The sequence below is a fragment of the Erpetoichthys calabaricus genome, chromosome 17 (genome assembly GCF_900747795.2).
Source record: "Erpetoichthys calabaricus chromosome 17, fErpCal1.3, whole genome shotgun sequence".
Taxonomy (NCBI): Eukaryota; Metazoa; Chordata; class Cladistia; order Polypteriformes; family Polypteridae; genus Erpetoichthys; species Erpetoichthys calabaricus.
In genome coordinates, this window is record NC_041410.2 from 40,319,982 (window position 1) to 40,344,285 (window position 24,304).

The following is a 24,304-nucleotide window of genomic DNA, read 5'->3' on the forward strand; positions in this document are numbered from 1 at the left end:
GCTGAGTGACTGCTGACTGACTAACCCTTAATTACTGATTATACTATTAGAATAGAGTCGTTAGGAAAAAAATGACATTTGATGTAAAAGGTAAAAAATATAAATTTTTCTTTTTGCATACTATATTGTTTTTATGTAGTTTTAATTTTTAAATGATATATGAAGCAGCGATTTGCGCAGAGTAATACGTACATAAATTATTCGATAATTCACATATTCCCCTCACTGTTGATAAAGCAATAGAACATTCCAGGGGGAGGAGTAACCTTCACAGATGCACGCCAGACTTCCGTGTAGCGTGGTGACAGTGAGTAAGATTTACTTTACAGGGTTAACTATAGACTGAGGAGTTTTCTTCAAGAAGAGGATGTACAAAGTTTGTACCAGCGCCTGTTCCGTTGTTAGAACGGCATGTGAGCAGATGTTTACGCAAACGTTGTCCGTGTGAGTAATCTTCAGTATTATGCTTATGTTTAGAGTGATGCACAGGAAAGAAATCTCAGAATGTTTCACATGTAAAGTCATTCTAATTAAGCTACGTTTAGAGATAGCCGTAGACCTTCAGAACCATTGATGAGTTAGTTTTATTACCAGAAACATATTTCATCCATGAATTCACCATCATCATTTATATGGAGTGAATGTTCCAGCAGGACGACGTTAAAGATACATGTGCGTGTGTGTGATTACTTTAATAAACTGAAACATTCAAATTTGTTAAAACTTTTCGAAAAATATACTTAAACCTAGCCATCTAATGTTAGACATGATTTAGAAGTCGCTTTGGTGACTCGCTCTTTCAAAATGTAGCTTTCTTAGTGTGTTCCCAGTGTTTGCTCCTCTTTCATTGGAGCTGTTAAGGAAGCTTTTGGTGACTTTGTTTTGATGGCTGTCAAGTTACTTTTTCTTTTGAACTAACTGCTTAATCAGCAAGTACTGCCTGCTTCTAATCTTGAGCTTCATTTGATTATATTCACTATGTGTGTCGTTATAAAACCTTGTATGTTGATACGTTAGTATTTACGTTTGGCGTCTTGTAGAAGTATTCACACATCCTTATTGTTCTAGTTTTACTGAATACCAAATTACTCGGTGAAATTGTTTTCTCAATGATATTTTTATTTTAAGCTCCAAATGCTCCATGTTTTTTTTAAATCTGAGATATGTTTTAAATTGCAAAAAAAATTTCTCTTGTGATTAATAAAGTTTTATCTGATCTAATCTAAAAAGAAAAAAAAAAAACAGCATTCAGTGTCTACACTTGTAATTTTTTGTAGAGCCACCTTTTTCTGCAACACTAGCTTTCAGTCTTTAGTGTGCTTATATACCCGCTTTGTACTCCTACTGGGCTACCAGATGTACAGTACTGGTCAAAAGTTTTCTAACACTCCTATTTTTCTAGTTTATATTGAAATTTAAAAAGTTTTTGTCCAATGAATAACTTGAAATGGTACAAAGGTATATGGTAAACGTCCAGAGGTTAAAAAAGAAGTTTAGGTTACTAAAAACTGTTAAAAAACATAATTTTCAGAATTATACAAAAAGTCATTCTTCACAGAACAAGTAATAGGTTAACAACTTACAGCATTTCCACAGCAATGAAGTTAATTAAGCCTTCAAAGCCGATGCAAACAAATTCCTGCAGATTTCCCTACTTCTGTTGATTACTTAGAATCCCACTTTGTGGGTGTAAATGCAGTGTTAGAACAAACTGCATTGCAGCACTCTCTGAAGCATTATTTGGACAATATTGCACTGTATATTGCTTATCATAATGGCTGGAAAAGGGCATTTAACAAAGGAGGACTGACAGAACATTGTAAGCCTTAAAAGTGTAGGCCAGCTTCTCTTTTAAGTTTTGTCATAGACTAGTTCTCAGTTTATCCACTCAAAGTTCAGCTGTACAAAATGTATGTCTATTGTTGCTCTCGTTGCACAGGAGAACGGCTTAGATTCCTGTTTTTCAGTTTATTACTCTACTTTTTTAATGTAAAAGCCAATATTTGAGGCTTCCTAATGTTTTCCTGGCTGTTCTCTGTTTACATGAAGTTCCAACTGCAAACAACACACATACTTCCTCAGCTACTGTAATACTTTGCATAAAAGAAGCACTGCAACTAAATTACTGTAAAAAAGCAGATAGTAAAAAAGATGTTTTGGTATTGGGCAATTTACAGATCACAGTTTAGAGCTGATAGCTGATTTAGAGTGGCAACTGGTTGGTCAAAGCATCACTAAAGAGTAAGATGATACAGTTGGAGTAAATATGAGGCTAAAGGAATTGGCCAGTTGTATTTACGATAAAACTAACTATAGTATGTCAACTTCCAAAACAGTGTGCCATCACACCTAATTAAAATAGACTTTAAAAGAACGTCAGTTAAATAAGATCTTTTTACCGCTGATAACAAAGACCCAGGCTAATGACACTGATGCCAGTCCCAACAGAATCAAAGACTGCACGTCTAAGTGAATAAGTAAAGCAAGTTAAAATTACTGTTTATTGTAAATGGAGAAGAAAATAAACTGCAAGATCTCTTGATGAGAGTATGTATGCTTTGGTGGGATGTTAGATTTTAGAACAAAGCACACACACACACACACACACACAGGCTCGTGTTATTGTCACTTTTATCTCATTATGGAATTAGTTCAAAAAATATATAATACAAAATAACTTGAGGTGTAATTGTTTAACATTGTAATATGAGATGAAAACATGACAAGATTAATCACTTTCAAATAGTGAACGGAAGCGTTGCATACATTCTCTGATTGTAATGAGCACTTCTATAGATGTCCATTTTAAAACTGATGTATACTGTTTAGGGTCGCGCTAGGGTCCGACTTAAATGCATCGACCGTTACACATATAGAACTGTGGGATGTCGGAGAACTGCCAGTGCAAGCAACAGTTCTAGAAAGTAAACACTGATGCAAGATTCAAACAAAGTGACTATTTGGCTTGTCTACATGGTGATGGCCTGAGTTAATTTGTTATTTGTTAATACCAAAATAAAACTTATTTAGTATTTCAATGCCTCATAGGGCAAGGCATATCTCCTAATTAACACTGTGGTACTGTGGTAACAGAGGCATATAATTATTGCCAAAACACGCAGTTAGTACGACACTCAGTGGCATACATCATAACAAATTCTTAGTACACATTAGTGTACATGGCGAATAAAGTGAGTTCTGAGTCTAAATATGTATCTGTAAAAGCTACATGTACAGTGCTTTCTCAATTTTTTTTTTTTAATAAATTTGCAAAAATCTCAAGTAAACTTTTTTCACGTTGTCATTATGGGGTGTTGTGTGTAGAATTCTGAGGAAAAAAATGAATTTAATCCATTTTGGAATAAGGCTGTAACATAACAAAATGTGGAAAAAGTGATGCGCTGTGAATACTTTCCGGATGCACTGTACATCAGTTTCTGAACTATATAGCTTCTTCAAGGCAATTCTTTAATTGTTTACCTCTCTGTAGCTGATCTCTTTCTTGTTTACAGTTTGATGTGGTGACCATTTCTAGGCACTGCCTGGGAGGGTTTGATATTCCGATCATTTTTTGTTAAGGCCGATACTGATCACAGATTTCATGTTACTTTATTGGTCGATTCCAATACTGATTTAGGCGGCAGAAAAGAAAAAAAAAAGGACAAGCGTCCAATTATTGTAATCTCTTGTGTAAAAGAGCAATGCAAGTAAATTACTGTACAAATTAGAAAAGCTGAAAATATTGTTTTTTGTGATCTGCCTTTTTACTGAATGGGTCTTGTAAAATCAGCTGATTTTGATTGTCAGCCAATCGATCAGAGCATCCCTAAATTCTACATCCTGATAACTGAACCAGCAGTAGACTATGGAACAACAGCCAAACACGTGGATATGGTTTTGTACCCTTTTCGTAATGTATGCATTTGTATTATTTTTGTCAGTATTTGCAATGGTGCGCTCTTTAGATTTTACAACCTGAGTAATGATCCGTCACCTGTGGGGGTTTTATTCAGAAAATATGGAAGTTATTTTAATGATCCACTGCTGGATGTGAATCCAAGACATCTGTTAGGCCAAGGTTTTTCAGTTGTGCTAAACTCTGGGCTCTCACAATATAAGGACAGAATACTTGTATGGCCGATTTTCCTCTTTTATTTTCTTAATTTTTTCTAGCATAAAACAATGTTACATTTGATTTCAGAATAAATATCTCAGTGAAGAAAATTTCTTAAGGCCATAAGAATTTTGACACATGAGAGGAAAGTATTGAAGCTTAATTAATTTAGGTATTAGCTAAGTTGTCAGTATATATCGTTCAGGTACTTTTTAAATGTTGTCAAGGCTTCTGCTTCAATTACATGATTTGGCAATTTGATTGCAGATTTCCATACATGTTTGTGTAAAGAAGTGCTTTCTGGCTTTCGTCCAAAATATACTTCACCATAATTTCAATTGATGGTCTAGAGTATGTGATTCTGCCGGATCAACTTTATCAGTGTCTTTGAGAATTTGAAAGGCATGGATTAGGTCCCCATGCAGCCTCCTCTTCTTGAGACTAAATAAGTTTTATTACTTGACCCCATCACAGTAGTCCTGGGAGACACTTGGTTGCTTTTCTCTGCACAGTTTCAGGTGCCACTGTACCTTTTTTTTTTTTTTTTTGTAGTGCACTGAATGGAGCTGCACCTCACTAGTACATTATATAGAATCAGTATTATGTCCCTTGATTTACATTTAACAGCCTTTATATTTTATCCTAGTGTCTTTCTAATTACCTGTACATATTTGTTAGATGATGAGATTGTTGTGTTAACATAACATAAACCCTTAAATCCTTTTCATAAGTTTCTTGCTGTAAGTTGTATCATCTGCAAATTTCAGTCATCTGATACAATGCCAGCTGAAGTAACTGTTGAAATATGCTTAATAAAAGTTTATCAATAATCCATTTAATTTTTTTTCAGTAAAAGTAATAGAATTTCATCTGTTTCGTTTGTATAATTGCACAATTTTTTCAGCTTGCCCTCTGTTTGTCTAGGTCAAATTTTACAAGCAATTTTTACACACTTTTATTGAACCGATTTCATTCAGACTTTGCATGCATGCTGATCACTATTGACAAGTTTGACCCAGCATCTGTACGTTAATTACGTCAAATTTAAATTTCTCATTTCCTTATACTTTTAGGAAATACACGTATATAGAGTGATTTTAGCCAACATGCATATATATATGAATAAGCAGTGTTGGTCATGTTGTTAGCATGTTGTACTTTCGCTCAAAAGGTCAAAGGTTCAAGACCAATGTAGACAAATTAATAATAATATTGAAGTTTTGTCATGTAATATTATTTCAATATGTAAATTAAGCAGCATTGGTCAAATGCTTAACGTGTTTGGTTGTTTACACAGTTTTATTCAACTTGCCCTCTCTGTTTGTCTATGTCAAATTTTGCAAGGGTAGGTTGATCTGTAATAATGTTGGTTCATGGCAACATTTACCAGCCTTTATGTGTTGAGCACTGAACAGCCAATCAACCATGAACTACAGGTCTGAGAATCATAGGACATAGAATGACATCAATTTCAGCAGAGCAAGAGATACTGGTGGCAGTGCATGAAGACTATCTTCTTATCTTCCAAAAGAGAAATAGTGTGGCAGTTGCTGAGGAAAAGGAGATAAGGCGGAGGAATATCATTGACAGACTGAATGCATAAAACTGTTAATTACTGAAAATCATTTAAACTTTGTCTGGTAAAATATTGCATTGTTCAGACTGTACTATTGATGACAGTTACCTTACTTGAAATGCTGTATGGGCCTCAAGTAAGTGTTGCATTCCGTTTCTGCAATATTAAAGATACCAAAGGGTGTAAGACCCATTGTGTTAAGTGCATATTAAATTATTTTAGTCATTACCTTGAGATATTTCAAATATTATCCTGCCTGCACTCCACCCTGTGTTTACCTGTGATAACTTGCCAGAACATTACTTTAATGTGCAAATTTGAAAACAAAGACTTGTAAAAGATTCTACTCTTTGCATTGAACTTACATAGTTCAAATTTGAGACCCTGGATATTTGGCCTCAACATTTGATTATGTATGTAGTAGGTAGGGGTGGGCGGTATGAACAAAATTTTGTATCAAGGTATTTTTCTAAATTATCCCAGTTTCACGGTATTTGACGGTATTTTTTTCCCATGCATGAATGGATGTTAACCACATTTTCCACTGCAGTTACTGCAGTAGACTGGCTAAGAATAACCTATTCCACTGTCATGAGCATTGTACATTGTACAAATAAAACATTTTAATGTGCACAAAAGTGTTAAAACAGGTTTGAATGGCCCCATAAAGTGATGGTTTTCAAGGGGGTGGCACTAATGAAGAGAAGGAATCACATTGCATGACAGATGCAGTCAAAATATAGAACCTTTTTATTGAACAAATTTTGCAAACAACTATTTTGACAACATATTTTCAACCATCCCATCATTAAACTGCATAATATTTAAACTAATAAATAATAACAATAAAATAAATAATAGTTCAACTTCCAGTAATAATAACAATAAAATAAATAGTGCAAATTCCAGTAATAATACTATTGCTTCAAAGCTTCAAGCCCAGATACATTATACAGTATTCAAGTGTTGAGAAAAAAAAAGTGAATGTGTATTCACACATTTGAACATAATGAACAAGACACTTATGTAAATCTTAGCCATTACAAATTCTGGGCAAGGAAAACCAGACGGTCAACAGCATCTGGTTTAAGTACTGCCCTGTGGCACGTGACAATGTTCCCACCAGTACTGAAAGCTCTTTCAGTACGTGTTCAGCACCACAATCAGCTGGGGTCAGATCAGCTGATCCCGGTACCTCACTTTCATTTTTGATCTCCATCTATATCAGTGTTTCTCAAACTCGGTCCTGGGGACCCCCTGGCTGCAGGTTTTTGTTCCAACCAGATTCCTAATCAGTGACAACACCTGATAAAACTGAGCTCATTTAATTAGCTGGTATTTTTTTTTCTTTTATTCGACATTCAGAAAAGCATGTTTTTTTACATTTATAAGACATTTATAAAATTTCTGCTTTTGCTATAGATTTAAATGCTTAACTTTCTTTTGTTGATTTCATTATACTTTGCCCTTTCTCTGTGCAGTTTTTTCCCCCTTCGTTGTATCTTAACAATGACAACTTAAAACGAGCAGATCAGACACGCTGGCAAACAACACACTGAATAATCAAAGGCTGCAACTACTTTAGCGTCACACCCACTAATTAGTAAATAATGGATTAATTAAACAATTAGAACACCTTGAAAAGTAGAATGAAAATCAAGATGAAAATACTGTTATAAAGAAAAAAAAATACATTATTCCTATATAACTGCTTGGTACATTTTAATATTTTTTTTTTAGCAAACTTAGTTTTCTAATTAGTATATTGTTCCCTAAACACAGAACTTGGGAAATATCAGTTCACTTAATTAGCCCAGGAGTTCAATTAAAAACAGAAGCTGGTTGGAACAAAAACCTGCAGCGACAGGGGGTCCCCAGGACCGACGTTGAGAACCCCTGATTCTATATGATCACTTGCATCAAAATCGGAGTCTCAAACGATAGCTAGCTAGACTGAGGCATCTCACAACGTGGGAGTTTCCGACAACGTATCGTAATGCATCGATCGGCCCACAGAAAAGTTTGTTTGCCGCGCCAACTTGAAAATGTATATTTTACACAATTTTATATAAATTATCGTCTCGCTTTCAACATCATAACTTCGAAAAATCCAAGTTGAACCATCAAAAGTAGGGGACTGACTACCTGTATTGACTGATAATAGAGATAACAGAAAATTGATTATACACACTTTCATTATACATTTCTTATTGTAGCGTCTCAGCCAGGTTGAAGCCTTTTTTTTTTTTTTTTTTTGAAGTGACTGTTGAATCCGACTGAGGGAAGGCAGAGTACAGCGCAGAGGTATGACCGTGGGGGCATGATACACGCGGTAAGGGGGGGGGGGCGACACCCAGGACGGGAGAAGGGGGGAGAGTGGTGAGTTGGAGAAGGAACTGGAAGGTTGTGTGGTGGGGTTACAAAGTCGGCGTTCTTATTTCTTGACTGTTCAAATAAACTTTTGTGAGACTTTACTACGTCTGTCTGTATTTTTTTCTTCTCGAACCTGACGTGGAGGTTGCTACATTATTACTATAGTATGTTTTTACTTTCATTACTTAAAATAGTTTATTTTAATAACTATTACATACCTATGGCTGTATGAAGCCTGTGTCCAAAGCACTGGAGTCTTGTCCAATAGTTAATTTTGACAGCCTTCTTGATGTTGGCCCCACTGTCCGTTGTGATGGCCACTTGCCTCTGCTCCGCAAGCCCCCAGGAATTGAGCGCCTCCAGCAAGCCTGCAGCAAGTAATTCACCAGTGTGGTCATTTGGAAAATAGCTTGTTTGGAGGCAATAACTTTTCAATAGCCAGTCATCATTTATAAAATGAATCGTCAGGCTCAGATATGGCTCCATAGTGCGACTTGACCACACATCTGCTGTAGTTGAATAGTCGGTGACTGTAGCCACCTCTGCTTGTAATTTCCCTCTGTGTTCTCGGTACAAGTCGGGGATTGCCGTTTGGCTAAAGTACTTGCGACTCGGGATCACATATCTGGGATCCAGTATCTTGATCATAGCCCTGAATCCGCCTTTCTCCACAGTACTTAACGGAACCATATCTTTGGCTATATGGACTATAATGGCGTTGGTTATCTCGATCCACCGCTTGCTTTTTTTGTCGTAGGCAGTACTTCTAGCAAACGCATCTACAAGTGACATCTGACTTGAATGTCCCCTAGGTTTTTCAGTTTTACCTGAGGACGTGGAGGGTGCCAATCTTAGTTCCATGCATTCATGGTACTCCAACGCATGTTTGCGGCTAAGGTGGTGCAGCAAATTTCTCGTGTTGCTGCCTCCGGCAACAACTTTAGCTCTACAGCATTTACAATAAATAGTTGTTTGGTCCACATCCGACTTTTTAAAGCCAAAGTATCTCCAGACAACAGACACGGCTCCTTTCTTCGGCAAAAGTTCTTCTGTGTCATCATATTTAACTTTATCATCTGCTACAGCTTCAGTTTTACAGTGTTCACCATCCATTTTCACTGCGCAATACCTCCACTAACGCATGCACGTTTAGCGGTGTAGCAGTGAAAAAGGTCCCCCCTTAAACAGTTTCACGCTGCACCAGGTTCCGAACATTGCTTAGCCTATTTGAACCGGTGTTGCAGTATGAGAAAAATCCATATCATAACAAAAATAAAAGACGGTTTTTGGTATGAACCGGTATACCGCCCAGCACTAGTAGTAGGGATGCACTGATTTGGTTTTTTAACACTAGAATCCCTGAAGCCTACAAACAAACTTGTAATCCCAGGCTACATTAAATTCCTTCTCACCTCTCCGTTAGCATTTTTTGTTCTGCATATTTGTCGATCAGCACAAGTAGCAAGCAGACTGTCAAGTCGGAGAAAAAGTTCTCCCAGCTCAAGTCTGTTTATCTGTCTATGAGGTGCCTGGAGTTGAACAGGGTAAATATATTGTTATTTGGAACATATGCATTTCAGGTCGACAAAAATTTGGGTAAATGTAGGATGATAGGAAATGTGAGGAAAGAAATGTTAAACACATGCCTAAAAAGGAAACTTGTTATAGTACTAATGACAAAATTTTGACATGAAGTGTATAATGTGTAAAGACTGAAGTCCAAATATCATATAAACACTTTCACAAAAGGTACAAGTATAACAAAATAAGTGCACATTTATTCAAGAATATAACCGAATAAAAAGAAATCGGGTTAGGGTACGACGCTGACACTATCGCATGGGTGATGCAGTGGTAAGAACTGTTGACTCATAATAAAGAGGTTGCGGGTTTGATTCTGGGCATTTCCTACATATACCATTTTGAGTAGTGAGTGGTTCTTGTTGTTACTATTATAGAATAAAAACATATATTTGAGTCTGTAACAGCCGATGTAAATTTATGGTACTTGTAAAGGTTAGCGTTTTCTTTTTTTTATTCAGTTTTATTCGCTCAGTCACATTCACTAAGCCGTCCCCCCCAACCCCAATCTGACACTGCTGGTTTCAGATATAGACGTGTTATAACAGAGGTGAACTCAGATGAGGAAGAGGGTTCTACATCGGAGAAAGAGAACAGAACCCTAATTGCCAGAAACATCCAGTCACACATAAGAACAATGCAGCTGCACCAAGCGTAAAAGTGAAAGATGTCACCATTTGGATGCAGCAACAGGTTGGGTGTCATCTTGCCAGTGATTCTGCCACACACATGTCCTTCAACGAAACAGCAGGGCTTACAGAGCTCACCAAGGTATCGAGCAAAGTTCCATTTGCGATTATGTTTCTTGATGGTCTTTATATGAAAAACATATATATGTTACTTATATAAACGCCACATTGAATGTTGTTTACCTTGTTGACATTCATTTGGTTTCTCTGTTTAGTTTTTATCAGTGATATGGCTGAAAAACTCTTCTCACACAAATAGCCAGTAGACAGTATAACTAACAATTTAATAGCAGTGACAATAGTTCTCTGCCAGGGGCTAGAGTGAAACCAAGCTTTAAGTACTCTTTATGCCTAACAAAGTTTCCTTTCCTTTTTTTTGGTTTCTGTCACACATTCTGAAGTATCAACACATTTATTTTTCAGTTTCTTTTAAATCTTGAAGCACTTGTACTTGACTCACTTTCAGTATCATCACTACTTCTATTTTTTTTGCTTTTAAAGAAGGTTAAAATGTTTTGTTTTCTTTCCATTTTGTAGGGTTTAATATTTTACATCACAATGACAGAAGAAATAACTTGCTTTTCAAAATACCACAACAAAGTATTTGCAAACAATATACACGTTATTGACAGGGAATTAAACTGCTCAGACATATTGCACAAACACTTCAGAAGTGCACAGACAGCTACAGCTAGCTAAAAAGCTATTGCTTCTGCCTAGTTATAAAGCGTGCTGTTTACTCTTCTGACTGCAGCGCACTGTATGCTATATATAGCATTTATTCTTTTTTACGTAACATTGTATTTTTAAATCTGCTTTATGATGATACTTGTTTTAAAGCACTATATAAAATGACATGTTAACACTAAGTAAAGTCAAAACTAATTTCCTCAAACACCACAGATCTACAGCGGTATTTTCAGTCTTGTTTCTGTGTCTGAAGTTGCCTCGCTATCTCTACCCACTGCTGCTGACATCACTGGTTCCTGTTGCCAGATCATTACATCAAAATCGGCGTGGCATTGACACCAGGTTTTTATTAGTCATTAAACTTTATCCAGGGCCATGTGTATATTTCCATCCATCCATCATCCAACCCGCTATATCCTAACACAGGGTCACGGGGGTCTGCTGGAGCCAATCCCAGCCAACACAGGGCACAAGGCAGGAACAAATCCCGTGCAGGGCGCCATCCCACCTCAGGGCCATGTGTATATTTATGTAAGGTTAATACATAATAACATGAGTTATCTGGACATCTTACCTTGTAAAAAAGCAAATGTCTGTGTCTGAGCCAGTAAAATGATGAATGCCAAACCGCTGCTTCATTGTATGTAAGGGTCTCAATTTGTTTCCTTAGCTGGAGGATCTCCTCTCTAACTGACATGTTTTCATTAAGTGCTAGGTCGACAACTACTAGATCCAGAGCTGAAGCGTAGTTGTTGTCCTTGAAGATTTTATTATCCTCCTCCTCACCCAGTGGGTCATCCTCCGTTGGTCAAAACACTCTCTCTGGAAAGCAACAATCCATCTAGTTCGGGTTTCTGCATCAGATGGAAATGATATGAAAACTAAGGACCTTGTTGCACTTACTGTAAGCTCAACATAAAGGTACACAACAATGTTCAGTTGTAGAGGTATCTGTATGATGAAACTTAAACTTCTTGTACTCTGACATTCTTGCCAGTAAACAAAAATCACAACAGAAGTGACTGAGCTGGCAGAAGTACTTCAGCACTACCGTGTTCATATAGCCTATAAATATATCGCAATAATTTTATTTTCAAACTATGTTTTAAAAAAATATTGTTCATATCATGACACTCCGTATATTGCCCAGAGCTAGTTTAGCAGGCATTTTGTTAAACATGAATTGTAAACAAGTGATGGAAAAGGCAATGCAATGCAATGCCTTTAACATGAGCCTTTTTCCCTCCACGCATAGCTGTGATGCAGTTTGCTCTATGCTGTTAAGTTATGCGTGGCCCCCACAGACCGCCCTATGGTGCAGACTGTGTGTTAACAACAAATGCACAATAATGCTCATTGGATATTTAGATGCTTGAAAAAGCCCATTCACTAACAATTCCAATGAGCAGTTTTGCAAAGAAATATGGGGGAAAATTGCAGTGTTCACATGTGCAACACTTATAGAGACCTGTCCACACAGACTCTAAAGCTACAATTGCTGCCAAAGGTTCATCAACTAAATACTGCTTGGAGAAGGATATATTTTGTGTTTTATATTAAATTAGACCACTCTGCAGAGGTCTGTTTTTACATTGACAAAAATGAGTTTTTTTTCTCCAACATTGTGATAAAATGTTGTATAACAATATACAATGTGAAAACCAAGGGGGTGAATACGTTTTATAGGCACTGCAAATTGACAGGTTGCATTGTTTCAGACTTAGGTATCAATTTTTCATCTTTACAAAAACACGGATAGTTATTTGGCCTTCAGAAATAGGTAAACGTGGCTTTAATGCCCCTGTCGGTTCCTTTTGCACAAGAGTGGAAAGATAGTGTTACAAATTTGTGATTTTTTAATTTATTTGGAAGGGTCACATCTGTAAATATTGATGGTTCCAGAGGCCCTTGCAGTCACAGGGAAGTATAAGCATGGTAAACTTGAGGTGTCATTTAAAACAAGTGCATGATCAGATAAAGAAAATGCTTCAAAGAAAGAGTCACTCTTTTCCTGTCATTTTTAAATTTGTTAAGCAAGTAAACAATTCTGTTAAAAAAGGAGTGTGATGTTATTTTGTATGTGAAAGTTAAAAAGGTCTGTGTGTTTTTAAGTGTCCTTCTCTCAGTTGGATTGTATTATTAGCATTAAATAACTTGATGTTAGTTATTTCTTTTAATTTACCATTATTGAATCCCTCAAGTCATTCACTTGAGGCAAGTTTTGAAAACATTTGTCATGTTGTTTTATATCTTCATTATATAAGACAGTGAAACATTCAGAGTTTGTAATGTGCCTTTATGGTGCTGTAAATATTCGGTACAATGGCTTTAGTATCCCCTGAAAATTGGAATGATTTTATAAAAAAAAGAAGCAATGTGTAATGTGTTGGCTCAGCTCAAAGAAAAATCAGCGTTTGAAGAAAGTGAAAAAAGAAATTCACACATATGAAACCTTTTAAGTTCAAAATTCAGATTTTAGGATGGTGCAGTGATTGCATTATGTTAAAAACTGATTCACCCGCTTAAAAAGGCACACCAGCTACTGAAAATGTATCGTCATCCCCATGCAAGATTCTCTACTTTCTATAGAATAATAAATGGAGCTGGGTATAAATCCTACGTTTGTGACAAAAATGTAAGGCTGCATCCTCACTACTTACTTCTTCTTTCGGCTGCTCCTGTTAGGGGATGCCACAGTGGATCATCTTCTTCCATGTCTTTCTGTCCTCTGCATCTTGTTCTGTTACACCCATCAGCAGCATGTCCTCTCTCACCACATCCATAAACCTTCTCTTAGGCCTTCCTCTTTTTCTCTTGCCTGGCAGCTCTATCCTTAGCATCCTTCTCCCAATATACTCAGGATCTCTCCTCTGCACATGTCCAAACCAACGCAATCTTGCCTCTCTGACTTTGTCTCCCAACTGTCCAACTTGAGCTGACCCTCTAATGTACTCATTTCCAACCCTATCCATCCTTCTCACACCCAGTGCAAATCTTAGCATCTTTAACTCTGCTACCTCCAGCTCTGTCTCCTGCTTTCTGTACTGTTGATCCCAAGTATTTAAACTCCTCCACCTTCACCAAGTCTACTCCTTACATCCTCGCCATTCCACTGATCTCCCTCTCATTTACACACATGTATTCTATCATGTTCCTACTGACCTTCATTCCTCTCCTCTCTAGAGCATATCTCCACCTCTCCAGGGTCTTCTCAACTTGCTCCCTACTATCGCTACAGATCACAATGTCATCAGCAAACATCATAGTCCACAGGGACTCCTGTCTAATCTCGTCTGTCAACCTGTCCATCACCATTGCAAATAAGAAAGGGCTCAGAGCCGATCCCTGATCTAATCTCACCTCCACCTTGAATGCATCTGTCACTCCTACCGCAGACCTCACCACAGTCACACTTCCCTCATACATATCCTGTACAACTCTTACATACTTCTTTGCCACTCCCGGCTTCCTCACACAATACCACAGCTCCTCTCCAGGCACCCTGTCATACGCTTTCTCCAGGTCCACAAAGACGCAATGCAACTCCTTCTGGCCTTCTCTATACTTCTCCATCAACACCCTCAGAGCAAACATCGCATCTGTGGTGCTCTTTCTTGGCATGAAACCATACTGCTGCTCACTAATCATCACCTCACTTTTTAACCTAGTTTCCACTACTGTTTCCCATAACTTCATGCTGTGGCTCACCAATTGTATCCCCCTGTAGTTAGTACAGTTCTGCACATCCCCCTTATTCTTAAATATTGGCACCAGTACACTTCTTCTGCACTCTTCAGGCATCCACTCACTTTCCAAGATTCCATTAAACAATCTGGTTAAAAACTCCATTGCCATCTCTCCTAAACACCTCCATGCTTCCACAGGTATGCCATCCGGACCAACAGCTTTTCCATTCTTCATCCTCTTCATAGCTGTCCTTACTTCCTCCTTGCTAATCCATTGCACTTCCTGATTCACTATCTCCACATCATCCAACCTTTTCTCTCTCTTGTTCTTTTCATACATCAGCCTCTCAAAGTACTCTTTCCATCTGCTCAACACACTCCTCGCTTGTGAGTATGTTTCCATCTTTATCCTTTATCATCCTAACCTGCTGCACATCTTTCCCAGCTCAGTCCCTCTGTCTAGCCAATCGGTACAGGTCCCTTTCTCCCTCCTTAGTGTCCAACCACTCATGCAACTCATCATACACCTTTTCTTTAGCCTTCACCACCTCTCTTTTCACCTTGCACCTTATCTCCTTGTACTCTTGACTACTTTCTGCATCTCTCCGACTATCCCACTTCTTCTTTGCCATCCTCTTCCTCTGTATACTCTCCTGTACTTCCCTATTCCACCACCAGGTTTCCTTTTCCTCCTTCCTCTGTCCAGATGTCACGCTAAGCACCCTTCTTGCTGTCACCCTTACAACATCTGCTGTAGCTGCCCAACTGTCTGGTAACTCTCCACTACCACCCAGTGCCTGTCTCACCTTCTCCTTAAACTCAACCTTGCAGTCTTCCTTTTTCAACTTCCACCATATGATCCTTGGCTCTGCCCTCAGTCTCTTATAGGATGTAATCTACCTGTGTGCATCTTCTTCTACTCTTGTAAGTAACCCTATGTTCCTCCCTCTTCTTAAAATATATATTCACCACAGCCATGTCCATCCTTTTGGCAAAATCCACTATCCTCTGACCTTCTTCATTCCTTTCCTTGACACTATACTTACCCATCACCTCCTCATCTCCTCTGTTCCCTTCACCAACATGTCCATTGAAATCCGCTCCAATCACCACTTTCTGTCCCTTGGGTATACTGTTCATCACTTTTTCCAACTCACTCCAAAAATCTTCTTTCTCATCCATTACACACCCAGCTTGTGGGGCATATGCACTAACAACATTCATTATTACACCTCCAATTTCCAGCTTCATAATCATTACTCTGTCTGACACTCTTTTCACCTCCAAAACACTCTTGACATACTGTTCCTTCAGAATAACCCCTACTCCATTTCTCCTCCTATCCACACCACAATAGAACAATTTGAATCCACCTCCGATCCACCTGGCCTTACTCCCCTTCAATTTAGTCTCTTTCATGCACAATATATCAACCTTCCTTCTCTCCATCATATCTGCTAACTCTCTCCCTTTACCAGTCATAATGCCAACATTCAAAGTTCCTACCCTCAGTTCCACTCTCTTTACCTTCCTCCTCTGCTCCTGTCTCCGGACACGTCTCCCCCCCTCTTCTTCTCCTCCTCCTACTTCTTCTTCGGCCAACAGTAGCCCAATTTCCACCAGCACCCTGTTTGCTAACAGTACTGGTGGCAGTCGTTGTTAACCCGGGGCTCGACCGATCCGGTATGGAAATTTGTATTGTTGTCCACATATTGATTTGGCAAAATTTTACACCGGATGCCCTTTCTGACGTAACCCTCCCCATTTATCTGGGCTTGGGACTGGCACAAAGAAACACACTGGTTTGTGCATCCCCTGTGGCTGGGTTTGCATCCTCACTACTGCATTTTCATTAAACAAAAAACAATTTCCATCCACACTAGCATTTTCATTGTTTACAAAAGCATATTCATCTATAATAAAACAACTGAAAACATACCAGTGCCATGGAAAGAAACTCTGATTTGATGTCATTCAAGTGGTTACTGGAATATAAAATAAACAATTTTGCAAAGGTATAAAGAAACAAGTGTGCTTTTATTCAAAAATAAAACTGAATAAAAAAAATTCATGTGATACCAAGAAGACGATTCACCAACATTTCTGTATCTGCTTTTATTCTTTCGGTGATATCTTTTACAAGTACCATAAATTTACACCAGCTGTTACAGACTCAAATCATAATAATTTTTTTTATTATATAATTGTAATAATAATAAGAGCTCACTACTGAAAACAGTAAATGCAAGAAGGACTCAGGATCAAACCCACAACCTCTTAATTACAAGATAGCAGCTCTTACGTCTGCACCAGCCAAGCAGACATGTCTACTTCGTATCGAATGATATTTGGGCTTCAGTTTTTACACATTGTACAGCAACATATAAATTGAACAATTTCTTTTTGTTCAGTTAAATTCTTGAATAAAAGCGCACTTGATTTGTTATACTTTTGTGAAAATGTTTATTTGATATTTGGACTTCAGTCTTCGCACATTACACATTTCATGTCAACATTTTGTCTTTATTACTATAGCATGAAAAAAATTTCGTTTTTAGTTATGTGTTCAACATTTCTTGCCTCGCATTTCCTGTCATCCTACATTTAAAAAGATCCTTACGGACATGGAACACACATGAAATGTGTGTATTCCAAATAACAATATATTATTTACCCTTTACAATTCCAGACACCCAATTCCCAGATAAATAGACTTCAGCTGTGAGCATTTTGCATCTGGCTTCAGCTGCCTTAGTGGGGGATGGGATAGCAGGCTGCTTGGTGCTTGTGCTGATTGACACATTTGTAAAACAAAGGCACCTATGAGGAGGTGGGAGGGAATTTAAGGTGGCTCAGCATTGTGAATATTTTTGTAGACTTCAGGGATTCTAATGTTAAAGAATTTGGTTAATCTAAAACAACATAGTATTCATGTTAAACTGGTTGATGATAAAACAATGGTTTCTGTGAAGTCGCTTTGTCTGACTTTTCCTTTAATGAGAGTCGTTGTCAACTTTCAAAGAAAGAACACTCTGTTAAGGTGAAAATAAAATGCAGTACACCTGTAAACCTAGAATTCAGACTCGATGATGACATTGTTTGGGAGTAAATGCATAGGAAGCAACTATACGTGCACATTATCAACTGGCACGGCTGTTTGTCATGGAGCATGCATTAAGACAAAGGAAATGTGCTGTGATTTTTTTAATTTTTTAATGCAGTCACCAGTAATGCAGGTTAATGAAAGGTATAAACAGGGCTGGAGTTTGGTTGGATTGCAGAGGCACTGTCATTTTCTATAAGTTTATAGAGAGGGCATAAAAGGCTTAAAAAACTCAACATAATGTTCATGTAATTTACATGTTTAACAGTCGCTGTTTGTATCTAAAAACCCCATTGTAGTCCTGTCTATAAGATTAAATTAATAAACTTGTTGGTCTATGAGCATTTTTTAATTCTGGTTTAGGCCCTTCTCTAAATAAGAAGTTTACATGCTCTGTGAAATTAATAAACTCTTCTTATTTCTATTTGCATGGCTCACTGAGTAATTAGTGTAAGACTCATGAAATCACATGGGTTAAAAACACAACGAACTACCTACATTACCTTGCAGTTCTCTTAGTTTGAAATCAAGAACAGATGGATGTGAGCTCAATCTGTTTCTTTCCCTCCTTCATAATATGCAAAATGTGTTATTCCTTTGAACATTTACTACTCATTTTATTAAGCAGCAGTTTATAACAGCAGGATGGGGCAACTAAGTAGCTGCACTAAAAACCACTTGGTAACAAGCCATTTTGCTATTCATAAGATCGTGGTACATATTTAAATATATACAGTATATATTCTGTAAAGGTATAATAGGTTCATTCATTAAATAATTAATTACAGAGTCTTCAGTAGACATTGGCTTAGTTGATGAGAGTTTTGAGAACAATTACGACTTGTCTCCGATAGCCCTTTCAGCCTTCACATGCACAACAACACATTCAGTCTTTGTAAGTGAAATGAGGTGGTGTTCATGCTTTATTTATTTAATTAATTTCTAATTCATTTTTGTATAGCTTTCTTAATGAGTGCAGACTCAGAGCACTTATGCAAGTTTCCAGGTATAATACAATGACAGCAATTATTAAACCATACATGGTATATCCTCTAATGGAATAATTTGAGCACACACGTGTAAATTAAACTTCCTAAATTAACTACTGCATACAGAGATAAAATCTACCAAGTGCAGCCAGATAAGCTGAAAGTACAGCTCCTCCAAGAAACCAGGGAATACAGACTAGTGAATATATTGACAACATTTGATATATTTATGGCAAGACTCACCTCTGTTATAAAACAAGGTTTACTTTCTTGTCCATTTTGATAGAATAAGTATAGGACTTAACGTGCAGATGTTACTATCAAAGTCAAGGTGCAAAGTACGTTTTTTGGATAAATGTATAGGATTAGTATTTGCAGTTCACAACTCTTTACTGCATTTCCCTCTTGTTGCAATCTTTCTTTAAAATTGATAACAGCTTGAAGTTTGTACTGCTAAACATTTCATCCTCCATGGTGTCAACACTAATTTTTAAGCATTTAGGAACATTGCTTTTAGTACAAAAATACTATTGTACTGATACTGAAATCTCTTCATTAAATAAGAAAGCCAAGTACAGAGAACCAAGGTGTGTATGTATGTATGTGTGTGTGTATATAAAAAAAAAAATCTTGGAAGGGAGACTAGGGAGACGAAACGTAATCTTCTCGGAAGACAATATGACGTCCCGCGAGAAAAGGCAGTGAGACAACATTAAAACAAGTTCACTGAGATCTAACCTCGCAGTTGTTGCAATACTTTAGGCAGACACGCTTCAAGTGCTCCCATCTCTTAAAACAACGACAAGCAACAAGCAGAACACGCAGCTCGCCAGCAGTAGCAAGCCAGCAGATGATCCGACTGCTTCTTCTTAGCGTGCGTTCAGCCCCCCATTTCATTCACAATGCAAGCAGCAGAGACGTGAGGCGGCAAAAGGACAGCTGCTGTATATGCTTTTAAATGATCGACGCGCAGAGCGACAAGCAGAACACTAAGCTTGCCAGCAGCAGCAAGCCAGCAGATGATCCAACCGTTTCTCCTTAGCGTGCATTCAGCCCCCCAGCCCCCCCCCATTATACGTCCTGCGAGAAAGAAATTTAACCACGCCCGGGGCCAGAAATAAAGGACAAGTACAGTATTGTTTTTACAAAAGTGTAAGTGAAAATAATGCATATGTAACAATTCCCATGAAAATAGCAATCTCTTTAAATTGTATATCCGGTAAACCAAACCTGGGGGTAGGCGAGCGAAGCGAGCAGGGGTCAGAGCCCCCTAGTGTGTGTGTGTATGTATTTATATATTTTAGTAAGTCATGTAATTTTATTCCAAAAAATAACTTATAATAGTAATCTTTTGTTGTATGGTTGCATTTCATCACCAGAAATTTGAGAATTAGAGCAACAGGGAATATTGCAGGAAGTTGACCCAAGTACACTGTAAAGACAATGGGGTGGAGTGCTGAAACTTCAGTTAATTTTCCACTATGGCAAAATTCAGAAGACAAAAATACAACAAAGCTACAATCACTATTGCTTTGGAAGATTTTACACTATATTTTAAGTATTTGGCATGTTTATTGATTTTGTGTTTTTTTTTTTTTTTAAGGTTCTGTTGGTAAAGGCATTTACTAAATAAAAAATGCCTTTATCATAATCTGTTCTTAATGACATTAATAAACTACTATTAGCCATATACCAAATATTGTTAAATCTGGGGAAAAATTATAATCATTGCTTGAAGATAGGATTTCCTTGTAATATGCTAATAAACTTGTTAGACTGTTATTAGCCATATGATGAAGAATGATGAGCTATTGACCCACAAGCATAAATGTTACCAATGGTCCATCCATCATATTGTAACACAATGCAAGCAGAAACCTGACCATTTTTGATTAATTTTTTATTTAGAATATTTTTCGTTTTTCAAGTGAACTTCTGGAGCTTCATACAATGTTGTAAAAGCACTTTTTAATGCATTTTTTAAATTGCCTTCTGCCATTATATTACTTTCAGTTAAGAGTTAATTTTATGTTCTTTCTCGTCATTCAGGAATGGACCCCGATGTTTGTGGTCCAGTGCAGAGAGATTTCAAGTGCCTGCAGAAAGTTTCACAAGTTCTCCTTCCAACAACAACTTGGAGGAATACAGGTTGGTAAAGGTCAACAGCTATTTTGGTCACATTGTTATGGGAAACATTATATTTTTCTTTAGTCATAAAGCATACGCTTTTCTTTGTTCAGCATAGGTTAACATATTAAGTCCATCTCATGACAGGTGGTGATAAATTAACCTAGATTCACCCAAGTATCTTTCATTTTCTCAGTTACACTTTAATGACTGTAGAATGTACCAGTTGATCTTAAGTGAACTGTTAACTTGTAATACTGAATGGTGTATAATAGAAAGATCCATAACTGCAGAAGCTTAAAGTTTGTCTCATGCCTTAAGTAGATGATGGATACTAGCTTTAAAGCACTCAAATTCAGGCTCCTTTTCTAGCTAACTCCTTATGCTTTAAATAGTATTTGATTTTTGGCCAAACCTATTGTCTTTAAAATGTTAATACGTTCCTATTAATCATACTCCAGCCTTCTCTTATCAACACACATAGCCACGACTGTCAGTTGAATTAGAAATCAACAACTATGCTTAACTAGCTTAATCATTAATTGAAAATATTGAGTTCAATGTGAAACTATTAACTTTACACAAGCACAAGGCATTAGATATGCTGTTATGGCAAATAATACACATTTTGATAATTAGAAGAGTGTAACAGAATGCCAGTTTACTAACGATATTTAATAAGCATACAGTAAATGGATGTTCATCCATTTTTTTTTTTTTGGTTTTAGTGCTGGACCATATATTATGTTATTCTTAAACATACTGTATCGGGCCTACCTTACACATAAAAAAAGATAATAGATTTAACAATTTAGCAGGTAATTTATAGAAGGATTGTGTATGTTATTATATACTGTGTGTTTGTGCCTGGCCGGGACGTCCCTTCACCAGATCTGCCAGGGGGACAAGGGTGGGAATCCTCCCTGGGTTGCAGCGGTGCTTTGGACTCCCCCAGGGCTTCATGGGGTTTGGAGTTCTGTGCAGCTCTGTGGGGTTTCAGGCACCACCAGGGGGTGCTGTAGCAGAAGCTGCTGGCCCCTTTTGGGCGCTGGTTTTGACTTACCCAGAAGTGCAGCCGGATGCCGGCAATCAAGCACCTGGAGCACTTCTGGGTACCAAATAAAAGGGAGCCAGCGACCACCATTCAGCGGCCAGAGTTGGGTGGAAGGAGGACAAAATTTGCTGAGGAGGAGTGGTGGTGGTGGTGGAAGAGAGAAACAGAGTGCTTGGTGATTTGTATACTGTGCTTGGGACTGTGTTGTGGCTGGAGGGATTACGAGGAAGACGTGCCCTCCAGCTGAAGAAAAATATTATTTATATATATATATATATATATATCAACTTTATATATTATATATATATCAACTTCAAAAGCTTAAATAAATTAAGTAAATTAACATTTTGTAATTTTTGTGATTGCTGTATATATTTTTTACATTTTCTTTGTTTATTTTTTGTTCTTTGACAAATAAGTTATATTTTTTAATAAAGCAGTCTTCTGCAATATTTACTTTTATTATAGACTGATCACATTTATCAACAAAATAAAATCATGTTAAAATGTAACAGTTGTGAAATTCAATAATCTGACAGTAATGCCTAAAGGCAGAAATTGCATGAAGCTCTGCTGCCATCTTTTGGTGGATCGTTTGTCAAAATCCACAAAAAATGTAGTAAAAGGAAATAAGATTTCTTCATTAAAATATTTATATTACTATAAAACTTTTTAATTATATAACCTAATATGTATTTGATATTCTAAAGGACCTGAAATAAGAGTATTTACTCATTTTAAAATACAGTATTTTTGTATACATTTAAAACTTATTTCATATTTCCAAACTTTTTTTATCTTTTTTATTTTAATTTCTTTCAGTATTTACCCTCCTGTTCCTGGCCAGGAATCCAGATTGCGTTGGCAAGGCAAAAAGTATGAAGAACTCCCAATAGCACATGTTAAAGCAACATACAACAAGTAAGACCATATATTAAATACAAGTTAAAATGAATAATTTTTATATGGAGTATTAAAATTGTTGCTGTATTTTGAGAGACTTATCAATTAATCTTCATTTTTGGTATAGTTACTAGGAATGGGCTAGAATAACTTGAGTAGCAGAGAACTCATTTGTTATTAAAAAAAAAAAAAAGATATTTAGCTACTTTGGGATTTAGTGAAATCTTAATGGTGAACTAGAAAAGCCAAAATTCATCCACATTTAATTTTATTCAATATATGCAGAAATTAAAAATAAAATTGCAGCCCACAGACGTAAATGCAATATTTGATTTTTCTTTTAAAGCCCATGGACTTATGAATCCAAAATAAATGTTGTGGCAGAAGCCACGTTGCCTTGTTTAATTAATAAAATAAACCAACACAAATTGTAATTGCTGCTTGGAGTTCTCGTGTCTCAAGTAGGGATCAGTCTCTGCCAAGAGTTAGTCCACAATAAGACGCCACCTTCTCGGAGTGCCTTGTATATACTGTGTAGTACTCTGGCTGGAATGGGCAGAATCAGTTGTCCTCATCGGCCATGTTCTCTGTGCCTTAGGAACTGAAAGAGATGGTACTGTTAGCAACAGCCCTGGGGTGGTATTGCTTATCAAGGATGAGCCTGGAAGGTCATCCTCAGACATGAAGGCAAGACAATATATATATTAAAACTGTAAAGTTGACTAACTGACTCACTCATCAACAAAAACAGTATTTCTCGTATAGTTAAAAAGCTTAAATATGGTGGGATGTTACATCTAGGCCTTTAGCTTTCTGCTAAGAAAAGACATTTTGATATTTCTTTATTTAGGAATAAATATCCCACAGTAGAAAAACAAAATACCTTAAAATCTCAAAAACACTTTGACTGATTCTTTTTGACATTTAGTGACATTATAGAAAAAAAACTTAGTTGATCCATTGTTTTTTATTTATAAGTAATAAAACTGTACCGAGTAGGTTGATCTTAGGCAGGTCAGTCATTTTTCACTGAAGCTGTGATTTCATCGAGCAATGGGGCATGCAGTTCATGCAAATGAACGCTGCAAACACAACAGTGCCACTGTGTAAGCTGAGACACTAATTGTACAGAGTAATGGGGCTTGCAGTGAGGTAAAAGGGATCATCAGAAGACAAGATGGCACAATCCACGGAAAATAGGCGTGAGGTGGACAAATTAAAGATAGGCGACACTCACAGAAAAATGTCCTGTTGGAGGTCACACCACGATATTCTGCTACACTCCGGTTCACCAAGCAAAAACAGCCAGGAAAGATGGTATGCTTTGGTCAGTTTGGATGTTTGTACAGCTCAGTAAAGGGATCCTGCACAGACAGAACATAGAGGAGGTAGACATTGTGCATACTTTGCAAAATTATT

The 24,304-nt window shown here is 37.1% G+C and overlaps 1 protein-coding gene across 2 annotated transcripts in view; it reads left to right on the top strand.

The window, feature by feature from the left end:
* Positions 1-254: 254 nt before the first annotated feature.
* mrps11 (mitochondrial ribosomal protein S11) overlaps positions 255-24,304 on the top strand; it is a 36,154-nt gene continuing 12,104 nt past the window's right edge. The window contains exons 1-3 of one of the 2 annotated variants that reach the window (XM_028823517.2): positions 258-444; positions 20,851-20,949; positions 22,805-22,903. In XM_028823517.2, coding sequence (XP_028679350.1) covers positions 368-444; positions 20,851-20,949; positions 22,805-22,903 — 275 coding nt within the window. In that variant the 5' untranslated portion in view covers positions 258-367. Of the gene's footprint in view, positions 445-20,850; positions 20,950-22,804; positions 22,904-24,304 lie in introns of both variants that reach the window. The other variant, XM_051920846.1, reaches the window with a different exon arrangement.